Source organism: Primulina tabacum, chromosome 6 (assembly GCF_025594145.1).
Source record: "Primulina tabacum isolate GXHZ01 chromosome 6, ASM2559414v2, whole genome shotgun sequence".
NCBI lineage: Eukaryota > Viridiplantae > Streptophyta > Magnoliopsida > Lamiales > Gesneriaceae > Primulina > Primulina tabacum.
In genome coordinates this window covers 5,891,981-5,909,022 of record NC_134555.1, presented here as the reverse complement: position 1 = coordinate 5,909,022, position 17,042 = coordinate 5,891,981, and the positions used below count along the sequence as shown (strand labels likewise).

At 38.2% G+C, this 17,042-nt stretch overlaps 1 protein-coding gene, 2 long non-coding RNA genes and 1 pseudogene across 3 annotated transcripts; 3 read left to right on the top strand and 1 right to left on the bottom strand.

Annotated features, from left to right (window-relative positions):
* Nucleotides 1-3,185: 3,185 nt before the first annotated feature.
* Nucleotides 3,186-6,404, bottom strand: LOC142548986 (ATP-dependent 6-phosphofructokinase 2-like). Its single transcript, XM_075657679.1, has 3 exons — nt 5,738-6,404; nt 3,946-4,799; nt 3,186-3,452 (listed from the first exon to the last, which is right to left on the bottom strand). Exons 1-2 carry the CDS (start codon nt 6,329-6,331, stop codon nt 3,954-3,956), a joined length of 1,440 nt encoding a protein of 479 aa, XP_075513794.1. The 5' UTR covers nt 6,332-6,404; the 3' UTR covers nt 3,186-3,452; nt 3,946-3,953.
* Nucleotides 6,374-17,029, top strand: LOC142549959 (putative galactinol--sucrose galactosyltransferase 2; annotated as a pseudogene).
* Nucleotides 13,658-14,276, top strand: LOC142548984 (uncharacterized). Its single transcript, XR_012821034.1, has 4 exons — nt 13,658-13,747; nt 13,828-13,927; nt 14,048-14,122; nt 14,194-14,276. It is a non-coding gene; the product is annotated as an uncharacterized LOC142548984 (long non-coding RNA).
* On the top strand, nt 14,901-15,748 carry LOC142548985 (uncharacterized). The gene is made up of 2 exons (XR_012821035.1): nt 14,901-15,096; nt 15,180-15,748. It is a non-coding gene; the product is annotated as an uncharacterized LOC142548985 (long non-coding RNA).
* Nucleotides 17,030-17,042: the final 13 nt, after the last annotated feature.

Genomic DNA, 17,042 nt, shown 5'->3' with positions numbered 1-17,042 from the left:
ATGATTTGATGACGCTTCTGCTCTATGTAGATGACATGTTAATTGTTGGCAAATATGCTTATGAAATCAAAGGCCTAAAGAAGTAATTAAGCAAGATTTTTTCTATGAAAGACTTGGGGCCAGCAAAAAGAATAATTGGCATAGAAATCCATCGAGACATGCAAGTCAAGAAGACCTGGTTGTCGCAGGAAAGTATATTGAGAAGGTACTTTAGAGGTTCAACATGCACCAGGTCAAAGCGGTTGGATGTCCTCTTGCCAACAACTTCAAGTTGAACTCAAAGCAAAGTCCTATTACAGAGGATGAGGAAGAAGAAATGAAAAGTGTTGCATATGCTTCAGCTGTTGGAAGTCTGATGTATGGCATGATATGTACTCGACTGGATTTAGCTCATTCTATAGGTGTAGTGAGTAGATTCTTTTCAAAACCGTGAAAAAAATATCGGGTTGCAGTAAAATGGATATTCAGATATCTACGGGTAACCTCTAAAAATAGATTGAGTTTTGGAGGATCCAGACTTGAGCTTGTAGGCTATATAGATACAGATATGACAGGAGATGTTGACTCCCGAAAATCTACATTAGGATACATGATTATATTTGCAGGGGGAGCTGTGTCATGGCAGTCAAAGTGTATAGCATTGTTAACCACTGCGGCGGAGTTCATTGCAACAACTGGGGCATGTAAGGAGCTGTTATGGATGAAATGGTTTTTCGAGGAATTAAGTTTTGTGCAAGATCAATAAAAGTTGTTCTGTGACAGTCAGAATGCAATTCATCTTGGAAAGAATCCTTCAATGCATTCAAGATCAAAGCATATTGATGTTTACTGTCATTGGATACGAGATGTATTGGAGAAGAAGTTGTTGAAGCTTGAGAAGATTCACACGGTTGAAAATGGATCTGATATGATGAACAAGACATTGTGAAATGGAACCTGGAATATTGTAGAATTGTTTCAGGTTTGATCGAATTCACAAAATGGGTTTGAGGGGGATTAATCAATCAAGAAAACTTTGAATTCAAAGCCACCTAAATTTGAATTCAAATAACACCATTTTTGAATTATAAACAAATGTGTTGATTGGTAGAAAATTATTAGGTTTGATTATGTATACAATGATGTATAATTTTTGGTTTTCTTCCCTAAACTCCACATATAAATACTCATTCATTTTTCATTTCAAAATCACACCAAAACACAAAATCCTATTATCTACAATCATAAGTGTAAAAATGATATAAATGATTTAGTGTGAAATTTCTTAAGGAGTGTTTATCCTTGGAAGGAATATCATTAGTGAAAAGAAAATGAGTGTTAAAATCAGAATGTTCTGAGTGAAATACTTTGTATTCTCAATTCTTTTGTCTTCTTTGTTTTTAATAAAGAAGTGATCTTCTTGAGAGGTTTAGAGTGGACGTAGCTCAATCTTGGGAAAAATCCTTATAAATATTGGTGTTCATCTTATTCATTGCTAATATTACTTATGATGTTCTGCTACGATGTTACTTCATTTATTTCTCTGATATCCCAGCGGAGGAAGCATTGAACATATTGGCTAACATTAAAGTTTCGATGTCTCAACTGAAGCATTGTGGTCTGGTAATTTGCTTCTGAATCATTTCATCTTGTTTTTACATATTCCTTTAAGTTGAAACAAAGAAACGTAAAGATGTGTGATTTATTCACATTTAATGAAGGTTGATTTTCATGCTGGACGTGCCGATTTCTTTCACAACACATTAACCTTGATTGCCACTTGCTACTTCAATCAGGTCTTTCTGTTTTCAGGGACGCTAGATGTTTACGAATGGCTCCATTTGGGAAGCAATGCATACCCGAATTCGCCAGTGGCAGCACATGCCATGGCACCATGGCTTCCTAATTTTCTGGCTAATTATATGGCAGGAAAAAGCTTGTGAATCTATTTTGTACTTGGTTCAAAATTTTCTTACTGGTAATTTTAAGCCAGCTTTGCCTCATGTAATGGAAATTTTATACAGCAACAACACTCTTATTTTCTGCTTCACCCTCATGAGTTTCTTATTCGCAAGATATCCGGCTGCTGGAATGTACCATGGCTAAATTTTCTGTTAAAGAAATCTGCGAATCCTGAATCTGCTAAGAAGTTTTAGATGTCAAGTCCTGCAGTGTAGCTCGTATGGTGATTGAATAAATGGATACATAGTTGAATATCTAAGTTCATTTGTATGTAAACAACTTGCAACGAAAAACAAGTCTGGGCCAGCACAAAAAATGTGAACAAACTTGGTCCTTTTGGACTTTGAACTAATTATATTGTACCACTCAAAAGTAAGATACTATTTCCCTAAATATATCAATTCATTGAACGAAAGTAAAAAAAGAAAAGGTAGCTGGTGGCCCTTTCAAAACCTTAGAAATGGTACCAAGATATGAATCTTTAAGCTAATTTATACGTAAACAATTGATCTATGATAAAAATTTACATGAACTTTCCAAATAAAACATTTTCGAAGATCTTTTAAATACCAATATCAAATCTTCTGAATCAAAATTGTAGAAAGCTCATGTTAGTCTCTTCCCCTCCCCTGGAACATTCCAAACTCCCACTAGTGTGACTGATGAAATTTAATCATAATGGAGTCACTACCGACTTATGAAATGATGGATTTGAGCGTTCGAAGTCAACAATAGCAGCAATGGATAATCCAACGAAACCCCATTTCACATCTTTTCTTATTTGGTCGAAAATCACAGTTTTTTTTTATTACATGGGGGGACGATTCTCCTCTATAAAAAAGGATCAAGAAAAGGGATTTATCATACCTACATTTTCTGATCAATTTCAAACCTGAACAAACTGAAAGAGATGGTCAATGCAAAATCTTTGATCAGCACTGTGACATGGCTACTTGTGGTAGCTTTCCTCGTCGCTTGGGCAAATGAAGCAAAGGTGCAGCCAGGCATGGTGCATCCCCAAGGTCAACTACATTAGTTCTTCCTTCAATTTTTAACATCTCACGTCTATCTTAGAGATGATCGTTTTCCCAAAACATCTTTCACTTCCGGAAATGGAACTAAACGGGTACCACTTCATTTTGTTAGATTCCAATAAAAACCGATTTTCCCATATTTTATATATTCTAGCCTAAATGATTTAATATAATGAATAAAATATACGTTATTTATTAAATGATATGATATATACATCATACAATCTCACTTTCAGAACATAAAACAATACATCATCCAACACCACAATATAAATTATCTTCGATGATGAGGTTAAACACATTACCGAAGCATTAACGCATGAGCAATAAATCACCTAGTCTTGACGAACTCGGCGCTGATAGTAAAATGTTTTTCTTTGTTCTTGGTTTTGAAGGTTGCCGATGCTGTTTGTTTGATTTCTCCAAGCCTCTGATACGCTGTGCAAGAGTGTGCTGTGGTGACTGCAGCTAAACAACCTGCCATCAACGTGTTGCTGCTATTAAATCTTCTGAGTTCTGTGTCTAATGTCTAATGTCTAATGTTTATGTTCAAAAGAATCGAGTTTCTTTATGTTTCAACTAATTTTGCCATTAGGTTGAAATGTCTAGTTTCGTTTTCTGGTCTGTCTCTAAAAGGGAGTGTTTAATAAATTTTATCAGCAACTAAAATATCATGTTCAATAATTTGCATGTGTTCAAAGCATCAAATGGACTCGATACTGATCAAATAATTCTCACCAAATCACCAAATAATAAAGCAATTCGAGAGTCGTCTCACATATTAATGTGCAACCTTTTACTTCTTAAAAATATTGGTCATCTTTTATGGTAGTTGGGACTGGTTTTTAGTAGAGAGAGGAGAAAACTACTCCTTTCAAAATTTACATTCAAAAGTGTGGGGCGACCAATAAAACAGATTTTCTAATTCAAGGACTGAAAGAGCAGCAAGTATATATAGAAGAAATCCAACCTGGAAACTCATATCCCACTCTCATCAGAGCATCTTAAAAAGTCAGGCTGGTTGGTGACAGATCTAACCCAAGCCCACTTATGATTTTTAATATCCACCCGATTCTTTGCTTGAGCCACCTCCTCCACCGGAATATACCCGTAATTCCCATTAATTGGACCACAGACAAACCCCGTGTATCCAGCCATGGCACCGTGAACCGCTGAGTGTGCTAAAAGTGTACAATACAAATTATCTGTGGCATTCGCAGGAACAGCCCTTATCATATATGTGGGATCTATGTACTTGATAGTAATAAGCTCTTTTGGATGGTCCCTATTCCACCAATTTTTTAGCTCGGATTTCAACCAGCCGCCTACGTCCAAGAAAACCGGATTCCCAGATTCATCTTTCTCTTGTACATGGGATTGATCACCAGTTTTAGGTATGACATCCTGTCCAGCACCCTCAGCAACAACCAAAACCGCGTGCCCATTATTTTTCAGCCTGCTTTCAATAAATTCGAACAGTCCGCCTTTTCCTTCCAAGTAAAAATCATTTTCTGGGATCAAGCAGCAATCAACGTCACGGCTACTTAAGGTTGCGTGAAGGACTATGTGTCCTGTGCTGCGTCCCATTAGCTTGACTAAGCCAATGCCATTTACGGCACTCTCAGCCTCTGTATGAGCTGCACTGATAGCTTGCTGTGCCATCTCCACTGCAGTTTGGAAACCAAAGGATCTGTCGATGATGCCAACATCATTGTCAACTGTTTTCGGAATTCCAGCTACTGCGATGTTTAGCTTCCGTTGCTTGATTTCATTAAATAATGAGACCATCCCTAGCATAGTGCCATCTCCGCCAATTATGTAAAGCTGCATATATATTTGTCTATGTATTATGATGACAATCAAAAAAGCCAAAATAGAGGCACAATCTGAAAATAAGACTAACCTACTTATTTATCAAACACTCCAACTTAAAAAATTTCAACTTACTGCCCACTTCTAATTATTCAAACTTCTTCGCAATCTATAAATTTAATGCTTATCTATAAACATAATCTTTTGCAAACACTCCATCAATATCAATATATTAGTGCTTACCAACAAAAACATCACTGTCCTGACCACGTAAATTCTATATGGACCGGACTACCTTGTGTAATTCTGTTACCACCGATGGGCTAAAATCTTCAGTCAAAAAATCAATGAACTAAATCCGCTGAAACTTGACAAAACTATCGATTTTCAAATATATTTTTAAGATATAAACCGTATCCACCACAAAACAGATGATATGAATAATATTCTACTCAATTAATTCGTTCACAGCCCATAAATAAAATACAAGTTTTAATATTTTAATAAATATTTATACACACATAATAAATTACACTATTACCCGTACACAAGTATTGATTAAAAAAATTAATAAAATAATATGTTATAATTAAATACAAAATTTATAAAATTTTATAAAAAAAATCACAAAAATTTATAAAAATCTTCCAAAAAAGTATAATTATAAATACATGAGATCATGTAAAAATCAATAAAAATAATTCAAATCCATACAAATCTATCGTTTGAAAAAATCAAGACTCTGGATCGAATATAATCCACTAAATTTAAATTCAATCAATCAACTAAAATTCAAATCGAGCCAAACTCAGATTTAAAATATTTACTTTTCGAGCTTCATTTAAGATAAAATTTAAAATGAAAAAGGAAAAAAAAAAGCTATCCAGTATTCGATCGTGCTCGATTTGTTTGTATCCTAGATCAAATTAAAACAGAAATGAGAAATTCACCTGGTTAAAGCCATGGTCTTGAATGGAATTCACTATCTGGTGAAGATCGAACCCACCCCTGGAAGTCTCAAGAACAGTGCCACCCTTCTTGTGCCAACCATGCACCATCTTCGGATTCAACGGCACCGGCTCATAGGAATAAAAACCTCGGTACCCGGCCCTTATGCCGTAAATCTCGCGCACACCGTATTGCTCCCACAGCCCCACCACCAGCTCTCGTATCACCGTATTCATGCCGGGGCACAACCCCCCGCACGTCACAATGGCGGCCCGAACCTGACCCGGGTCGAAGTATATGGCCTTCCGAGGCCCGGCCCGGTGGTACGCCAGGTGGGGTCCCGGAGATGAGAACTCTCCGGAAAGATCGTGAATGATGTGGCGGAGGATGACGTCAGTGCTGGTGATGTAGAATTCCGATATGGGGTGGAAGAAGGGGCTCTTGTCGAGCGGGTTGGGGTAGGATTTAAGGTCCGGGAGGTAGTCAGTGAGGTGGGTTAAGCTCTGAAGCTTGACGTTCGGGATTGTCAAGTTGGTTTCATCCAGGTGGTTATTGGCGTCGGCGCCGGCGCCGGAATTGCTTGTTGTGAAAGCCATCTGTCCACAAACTTTTTGTGAGTAATCGTTCTGACTCGTGAAATGGGAAGCTGGAAGATCAACAAATTGAATTACACAAACACGTATAAATAATTTATATTTCATTGTATAAATTAATTTCGAGCTTGTTTCTATTCAATTAATTTCTATAAAAATATTTAGTTATTTAAATAAATAATATTTTTTATTTTTATTTTAAAAATTTACAATTCACTAGATATATTAATAATCATCATTATGATTTATATATGTAATAATAATAATTTGAGTAGATCTCTTGTGAGATGGTGTCACGAATCTTTATCTGCGAGACGGATCAACCCTACTGATATTCACAATAAAAAGTAATACTTTTAGCATAAAAAATAATATTTATCATGAATGACCCAAATAAAAATCCGTCTAACAAAATACGACTTGTGAGAACATCTCACACGTATTTTTACGTAATTATTTTATACACACATCACATCACGTATATATCTTTCATATATATATATATATATATATATATATAATATTTGGGGAGGTGACAGATGGACACTACGTGGTGACACTGGACGACGTTGGTCATAAGTTTGATGTGGTGTCAAATAAAATATTATTATATTAGATTATTGCTAATTGCTAGGAATACAGCAAATTATGATATTGTTTCCGTCAAATAAAATATTTATTCTGGGAGTTTTATTTATCTATTGTTCGAGTCCTTTTATAGTCGTAGAATCTCAATAGTTGGTTTTTTGTGAGATGATTTTATTAATTTTTATATGTGAGATAGGTCAATCATATCAATATTCACAATAGAAAATAATACTATTAGCATAAAAAGAAATATTTTTTCATAGATGACCCAAATAAGATATCCGTCTCACAAAATACAATCCGTGAGATCTTCTCATACAAGTTTTTCCCGATCCGTAAAAATTAAAATTTGAAATCTAAAATTTTATACCATTTTATTCTTGTTAGTGTTAGGAAGATTCAAATTATATTTCATTCTTTTTATTTAGTTTATTATATTACAAAATTAAGCCAATTTAATTATGGCAACCCTGCCATCAATTCTACTCCGATTGACTTCTCAATTTCCTTTTTTTTTGAGTTTATTTAGATATTCTTCTGCTTTTCTTGATATTTCCTTAATAAAAATAAGAAAAAAATAGAGATTGATCGAATAATAAATCTAGCAACTCCAAAAGGTTTTGAAGAATATTCTTGGTACACACTTGTCAATCCGGCAATCCCTAAGTTGATTATTTTATAATATATTAAAAAATGTAATTACGTTGATTAAAAAACTATTTTATTTTTTGGGATACAAACAAAAAAAAAAAAATCTAAAATTCATGAATCAAGTTTGTGTTTGGAATAAATGATATGGATTTACGAGGTATTTGAAGAGATGATTCGAAATAATTTTATATCGAGGAGAATTTGAAATTCATTCTAATTACTAAAAAATAATTATAATTATATTTGTATAAACTTAATGAATTGGATTTCGATTATATTTTTATTGTTAACAATATAACAATAGATAAAATATTAAATCAATATCTTACTTATTTACAAATTTATAAAAAGTAAAATAGATTTTAAATGTCTTTATTATTTGATGGACGACTTAAAATATTTATTCACTGACATTAAACAATATATAAACATGCAGAAAGGATATATCATTGGACTGCCTGGAGAAGTAGGGTGTTGAAACAATTGATCCTGAAAATGTATTTGAATTTTACTGTGATTTACACAGATACCTTGCTTCCCAGGAAGTCGATGGAGTTAAGGTTGATGTACAGAGCATAATTGAAACTTTAGCGACTGGATCCGGAGGCCTGTGTCTCGCTAACTAGACGTTTTCAAGAATCACTCGAAAAGTCGATATCCAAGAATTTCCAAGAAAATTGCATAATTTGTTGCATGGCTCACAGCACTGATTCTGTTTACAAGTAGTGGATCCAATACTTGAATTTCCAAGAAAATGGCAAACTTAGCAAACTTATAGTTTGTCGAAAATTCTTTCATATTTACTGTAACAGTTCCAAGAATAGTACCATCACACGTGCCCCGGATGATTACTACCCCAAGGACTCAGCGCTCCATATAGCTGCTGTGGCTTATCACAGCCAATTCTTTGGAGACATATTTGTACCAGATTGGGACATGTTCTATGCACGAGGCACGTTTTTTTGGGTATAGTTTATAAAATTTTGGCAAGGACTTGCGTGGTACTGATTTATATATCTGTTCCAACATCCCAGAGCTGCAATGATGCTGCTGAGTTTCACGCAGTTGCCCGGGCAGTTGGAGGCTGTGGGATCTATATGTTAGGTACACAGCTTAGTTAAATCATAAAATGTGGAGTGTATTGTGTACATGTTCAAATGAGAGGTACTTTTTTCGGTTAACCATGGTTGATTCCATTATCAGTGATAAACCAGGATACAATGATTTCGAAATACTCAAAAGGCTTGTGCTGCCTGATGGCTCAATCTTGAGAGCAAAGTACATTGGAAGGCTGGCCTGTGATTACTTATTCAACGACCCAGTCACCGATGAGAAATGGCATGTGATGTGATCCTGGTGAAATGAGTGAGCAGGGTCGGGTGCTCCACCGGATCTGCTATCAAGATAATAAAGGAAACTGAGCAAGGACTATATCTGTGATGAAGATATATCTCTGCAACATGGCTTCAGCTGTAACCTGCAAACAAGGAAAGAACTCGTGAATGGGCGCCGAAGGGGTGTCCGGCGTGGCTACTCCGATGCTTAAGTCAGCAGGTGAAGATGATAACCAGTGTAGCTTAAATAAAAGTAAAGGCTACTGGTGTAAATATGTGTGTTAACATGTGTCGGTGAATGAATCATTCTCCAGAACTAGAGTAGAAGAGGAAGCCCAAGTCCCCCAAATGAATTACATACCTGCTATTTATAGGAAAAAAAATCAAGGATTACCTCGATTTGCGCGTACACCTACCACTCATAGCCTTTGATGTTGACTTCTTGTCAAGCCACCCTACTCTTCCATCATATCACATCAATAGGATTCTGTCAGGTGCGCTTCTCGAGACAAGATCTTATCTTCTGAACCACTCGAGTGCGGCACTGTTATCGAGGTGCTCGGGTAGGATGACTCCCGGGAGATTTATGCAAGAGCCCGGGCGTCTGATTACTCGGGGAGCAGAGCCCAGGCTTGCACCTGCCCGGCTTCGGAAGAATCCATCCTGAAGATTAACCCATATTTGGGCTATCCATTTAGCATCCATGACCCGGGCTATCCCAAGGGTATCATCACTCCCTACTTAAATAGTCGGGCTAGAGTCATACTCGCTGTCCCGATTAGTCTTGTGTGCCCGATCATGGAAAATATTTAGTTTGTCTGTAAAAGCATCGGGGGCTTCACGTATCCCAGAGATGGGATGAAATGTCGGAGTCTCGTATCATATGGACTTGAGATAAGATGTCGGGACCTCATGTCTCCCGGGCTTTAAAATAGATTGCCGGGGCCTCATATCTCCCGGACTTGAGAATGGTCGAGGTGCGGAGCCCCGAGCCAGGTTTGAGAACCCTGGGCTTATGTATAACCAAGGTGCGGAGCCTTGGGCCGGGGAGCATGTCCCGGGACTTGGTGTGGTCGAGGTACGGAGCCCCGAGCCAGGTTTGAGAACCCTGGGCTTATGAATAACCAAGGTGCGCAGCCTTGGGCCGGGGAGCATGTCCCGGGACTTGGGAATGGTCGAGGTACGGAGCCCCGAGCCAGGTTTGAGAACCCTGGGCTTATGAATAACCAAGGTGCGGAGCCTTGCCCTTCATAAATGGTCGAGGTACGGAGCCCCGAGCCAGGGTACGGATCCCTGGACTTAATAGATAACTAGGGTGCGGAGCCCTGGCCTTCATAAATGGTCGAGATACGGAGCTCCGAGCCAGGTTTTAGAACCCTGGGCTTAAGAATAACCAAGGTGCGGAGCCTTGGGCCGGGGAGCATGTCCCGGGACTTGGGAGTGCTCGAGGTGCAGAGCCCGAGCCAGGTTTGAGAACCCTGGGCTTATGAATAACCAAGGAGCGGAGCCTTGGGCCGGGGAGCATGTCCCGGGACTTGGGAGTGGTCGAGGTGCCGAGCCCCGAGCCAGGTTTGAGAACCCTGGGCTTATGAATAACCAAGGTGCGGAGCCTTGGGCCGGGGAGCATGTCCCGGGACTTGGGAGTGGTCGAGGTGCAGAGCCCCGAGCCAGGTTTGAGAACCCTGGGCTTATGAATAACCAAGGTGCGGAGCCTTGAGCCGGGGAGCATGTCCTGGGACATGGGAATGGTCGAGGTACGGAGCCCCGAGCCAGGTTTGAGAACCCTGGGCTTATGAATAACCAAGGTGCGGAGCCTTGGGCCGGGGAGCATGTCCTGGGACTTGGGAGTGGTCGAGCTACGGAGCCCCGAGCCAGGTTTCAGAACCCTGGGCTTATGAATAACCAAGGGGCGGAGCCTTGGGCCGGGGAGCATGTCCCGGGACTTGGGAGTAGTCGAGGTACGGAGCCCCGAGCCAGGTTTGAGAACCCTGGGCTCATGAATAACCAAGGTGCGGAGCCTTGGGCCGCTCCGAGCCAGGTTTAAGAACCCTGGGCTTATGAATAACCAAGGTGCGGAGCCTTGGGCCGGGGAGCATGTCCCGGGACTTGGGAGTGGTCGAGGTGCAGAGTCCCGAGCCAGGTTTGAGAACCCTGGGCTTATGAATAACAAAGGTGCGGAGCCTTGGGCCGGGGAGCATGTCCCGGGACTTGGGAATGGTCGAGGTACGGAGCCCCGAGCCAGGTTTGAGAACCCTGGGCTTATGAATAACCAAGGTGCGGAGCCTTGGGCCGGGGAGCATGTCCCGGGACTTGGGAGTGGTCGAGGTACGGAGCCCCGAGCCAGGTTTGAGAACCCTGGGCTTATGAATAACCAAGGTGCGGAGCCTTGGGCCGGGGAGCATGTCCCGGGACTTGGGAATGGTCGAGGTACGGAGCCCCGAGCCAGGTTTGAGAACCCTGGGCTTATGAATAACCAAGGTGCGGAGCCTTGCCCTTCATAAATGGTCGAGATACGGAGCCCCGAGCCAGGGTACGGATCCCTGGACTTAATAGATAACCAGAGTGCGGAGCCCTGGCCTTCATAAATGGTCGAGGTACGGAGCCCTGGCCTTCATAAATGGTCGAGGTACGGAGCCCCGAGCCAGGGTACGGATCCCTGGACTTAATAGATAACCAGGGTGCGGAGCCCTGGCCTTCATAAATGGTCGAGGTACGGAGCCCCGAGCCAGGTTTGAGAACCCTGGGCTTATGAATAACCAAGGTGCTGAGCCTTGCCCTTCATAAATGGTCGAGGTACGGAGTCTCGAGCCAGGATACGGATCCCTGGACTTAAGATAATGTGCCGGGGCCTCGTACCTCCCGGGCTTAAGAGATTTTGCTTTACCTGCTGTATGAGTTTTATTAAAAATTAAATCACTAACCTGGAAATATTGAATCCGAATTCATTTTTCGTAGAGTGAAACTTCTATGGTTGAGCTAAATTAGGTGACCAATATAGCTGTATGCTACTGAGTGCATAGTAAATGCTCTTCATGCCAATCCGAGATAGCTGCTGAGATTTGAGCCCATATGAAATCCACATATAAGATCTGAGTGCCGAGCTGGTCGGACTTGTATGTTTGCCAAGCAGAGTTGGGCTTATTTTTGAATGGAAACCATATCTACGTCTTGAGCTCAATTTCCCACAGATGACGCCAATGATGCGATCCTGGTGAAATGAAGTGAACAGGGTCGGGTGCTCCACCGGATCTGCTATCAAGATAATAAAGGAAACTGAGCAAGGACTATATCTGTGATGAAGATATATCTCTGCAATATGGCTTCAGCTGTAACCTGCAAACAAGGAAAGAACTCGTGAATGGGCGCCGGAGGGGTGTCCGACGTGGCCACTCCGATGCTTAAGTCAGCAGGTGAAGATGATAACCAGTGTAGCTTAAATAAAAGTAAAGGCTACTGGTGTAAATATGTGTGTTAACATGTGTCGGAGAATAAATCATTCTCCAGAACTAGAGTAGAAGAGGAAGCCCAAGTCCCCCAAATGAATTACATACCTGCTATTTATAGGAAGAAAAATCAAGGATTACCTCGATTTGCGCGTACACCTACCACTCATAGCCTTTGATGTTGACTTCTTGTCAAGCCACCCTACTCTTCCATCATATCACATCAATATGATTCTGTCAGGTGCGCTTCTCGAGATAAGATCTTATCTTCTGAACCACTCGAGTGCGGCACTGTTATCGAGGTGCCCGGGTAGGATGACTCCCGGGAGATTTATGCAAGAGCCCGGGCGTCTGATTACTCGGGGAGTAGAGCCCGGGCTTGCACCTGCCCGGCTTCGGAAGAATCCATCCTGCAGATTAACCCAGATTTGGGCTATCCATTTAGCATCCATGACCCGGGCTATCCCAAGGGTATCATCAGTATGTAACACGAGCTTGGCTGCATGGACATAAAATGCTCGAACACCGAGTGATCTGGTATGTGTCAGATACATTGTGTCTTTGAAGTGTCACTGCATCATAGCTTGAAGATCACTCACTTGCACCAGTCTGATAGGTTCCTATATAATAAATACTTAAGTATGCTGAATGTTGTTTCAATTATGCCTAAGCTTGATGAAAATTTGGGATCTGAATAAGCTTACTGGAGTTGTTGTTGGGTCAATTTTATATATATGGCATTATATGTGAATATTATGTGTTTTAACTATTAAGTTAAACCCAAAATAAAGTGATCAATCAAGATTTCGGGTTATTGAGTTTTAATGTATCTAATAGGTTGTGAGCCTTTAAGGTATAGAGACATAAATGTAATTTTTGTTTTTTTATGGGCTAAATTATGTTATTCTAAATTATGTTATTCTAGCACTATGTGAAGTATATTTACGTGGTTTTTTCCCCTTCATAAACAGTTCATTGGTTTATATTTTTTTTTGTTACAATTTAAGGTGCTAATATTCGTTACAATTTAAGGTGCTAAAAAAATTGGAGGTGTATATTTTGTCTTCTAAATCGACTGATATCGCATTTTTTTGGTTTTTTTTTTTTTTTGTTTTGAATTCCCTTATTTGTTGCAGGGTACTATGATATATGGGATTGTTTTTGCCAATGCCATGCAATATTTCCATGAACAACTCAAGTTCAACAGAAGTTACCTCATATCTAATCCAGATATAAGGAAATTAACAATAATTTCCCGAACATCAATCCGAAAATTGAGTTGGTCCTACAAAACAATACAAAAATCACAGAAACAGGTAATATTATCAGTTTCTCTAACTACACTTTCAGTTTTTGTGAGTTTGGGGACATTAAGAATTCTTCACAAGATGCTCAACCGCTCGGTAATTCTCAACAATCATTTGATTTGTAAATATATCATTTATTTTGTTACCATAACTAATTAATATCTGTTATTTATTAGATGTCATAGGTGTCATCATGAAAGTCAAGCAATCGATCAAGTTTCGTAGGGATAACAATAGCACAGGCTGCAGGAGAAAAGTCATATTGATGAACCTTTTGTACGTACAACCATTTTATTACATTTCGATTCTTTCAAAAAATATGTTATATTGTCGTAATTTTTCTCAGACATGATACTGTTACAATAAATTTGTGGGACGATCTCGCCTTCAATGAAGGCCAATGGTTAGAGGAGATGGTGAATGAGAAGCTAATAATTGCTTTCTCAAATATGAAAAGACAACCTTATCAAGGTATTGTCGATTATATTATAAATGTATTGATCAATAACTTAAAATACTCACTTCTCAGTTTTTTCCCACAGATACAGTTCAATTGAAATCCACATATACTACTACGATATATCTAAACCCACCATGCACTGAATCAGAGAACTTAAATTTATGGTGAGCAAACTAAATTCTATTATTTCCCGAGCATCAATATTTTAATTTGTACGCATGCCTATAATAATTGCAATTTAAATGAACCAAGTTAATAAAAGTGTTGTATAATTTAATCTATGAAAAAACATATTGATCACGTAATAACAAGTCGAAAATTCACTTTTGTTGTAACATCTTATAATATCATTTTTTTTGCTAATACTTCTTGTTGTTTTTGACAAATGGGCTGAACTCGGGTTTTAAATGCCACAATCTCGATAATTTGTGGCTGGCTACTAAACTGAAATGTTCTAAAGAAATCACCATCAATCAATTGTCAATGAACACAAAAGTTTAACCGAGGTAAGAGAAAATTTTCACAAATTTTTTCTTTTTATTATACTAATTGTTTCTCCCATTTATCCAAAACACTAATTTTATTTGGTTTATCGAATGTATCGATCTTATGTTCTAATGAACTAGAACACATACTACTCTTTCAAAGATATATACTTGAAGTTGAAAACAGATTTAACCCTTAGTATGAAGCTTGTAACAATTATTCGAGGGCAATTATTAAAACAAAAGATGCGATAACTTGTACCAAATGCGTTCATATACTTGCCGAAGCAGTGCCGAGGTATAAATCCATCATATTTGTTTTTTATTCATGAAATAATATCATACACTTATATTTTTTATCATACTGTCGCATGCACATGTATCGAGTTACGATAAATGTCAAAAAAGACAGTGACAATATAAAAATTACAATGTTTGAAGACGTAGCTGCTGCTTTTATTGGTTGTCCAGTGAAAGACTATATCAAGTATGTCGCTGATGTTAGTTTAAATCACATTACTACAAATTAAATAACACCTAAACTTTAAAACTCTATCACTAACTTGTGGTTGGTTTTGTGTAGGATGCAAATGCTTCGCCATATTATATGGCCCTTGAAATGCCAGAAAAGGAATAATACAACTTTCTTTTCAAATTTGCTGAAAAGATTCCGACCAATAATGCAACTTATTGTATTATAGTTGAAGGATTTCAGAAGCCCCTGCAAAAGCACAAATCAGAAAAATTCGAAGATGTCAATGCAAATGCTCAAATTCAAATGGAAGATGATGAAAAAATGGCTACTTTTATAAAGAGAAAAAACATCAAACATAGTTCTATGTCCAAGACACGAAGCCAACAAAACAACAAAAAATTATCTGATGATGCCAAAAGAAGTACCCACATCCTGATTGAAGATGATGACAAGCTTTCTTCCTCCATAAAGAGAAAGAGACAAGTCAAAACTAAAACTGACACACAAAATGTGGCATTTGTGAAGATCAAGCAAAAAAAAGTTTGATTCCATCGTAACTTATTATGCTATGCTTTTTTATTGTTTTTTAATTTTTGTCTTATATTACATGTCTCCTATTAATAAATATTTGTGTTTACATTTTTAAATAATTATTATTTTCATTAACTGATTATATATCATCATATTCTTTTATAGATAGTTTTTAATTATATAATTTCACTTAAAGTTTGCAGACAAAAAATTTGGACAATAATCATCGAGATATCACGTGCAACGCACGTGCTTCTTACTAGTAAATACTTAAGTATGCTGAATGTTGTTTCAATTATGCCTAAGGTTGATGAAAATTTGGGATCTGGATAAGCTTACTGGAGTTGTTGTTGGATCAATTATATATATATGGCATTATATGTGAATATTATGTGTTTTAACTATAAAGTTAAACCCAAAATAAAGTGATTAATCAAGATTTCAGGTTATTGAATTTTAATGTATCTAATAGGACGTGAGCCTTTAAGGTTTAGAGATATAAGTGTAATTTTTGTTTTTATTATGGGCTAAAACAAAAATATCAGAAGATAATGATAAATATTATCTATATATATGGGTCATGGTCCCCAGATTTCGGGCTATCAAATTCCATATTCTCTCCTTCATTAAAAAAAATAGTTTAGAAGAGAAAACTAAAAGTTTCTCTCAAGGAAAGAGCGTGTAGATCTGGAAGATCAAGACACCTTTTAAGAATTTAGAATTATGGCTTCAGGTAAGCTTCCGCTTAAGTTTCCAGTCAAATTCTTAATGATTTAGCATGATGAATTATACGGTATATGGGTTTTCCCCAACAGCTGCCGCATTCAATTGCCAAGGATCAGGAACCTGGCCTGGCATGGAGAATAATTCTACAGTAACAAATGCAGTTATGCTCTCCGGAAAGATATCACCTGCAGATATTGATAATATTGACGAAATTTCGCCCAAGACAGGATTTTGAAATCTTCTCCTTCAGATCAGGATCTTTTACCCGGCTATCGCTAAAGGTCTATGTATTACCTTAACAACATTGGAATGTGATGTCTTCGCCGTATCTCCTATCAAGGTAGTTTGTTGCTAGTTATAGTTGATTTTTGTTATTTTGCATATACACATAGCAGCATACAAATTAATAACATTTATGTGATTATAGGTCTATGACAAGAAGATCCAGTTTGCTCCTATTGTGTTGGTAAATACGTATAATTCTGGAGGAGCCCTGGAATCTATTGAGGTCTTTGATGAATTTTCGCGCTACGGAGTTTGAATCAAAGGAAGGGGGGAGGTGTTCTTGGAGTCTATGCAGGCCTAGAGCCAAGCTTGTGCTGTGTGAATATGAAAGAGGCTGATATTGAGTACTCAAATGAGAACCATTTTTTTGAAGTCAATGTTCCCTTTGTAGCAAATGCTTGGGAACTTGTTGCATACTTTTGAGCATAT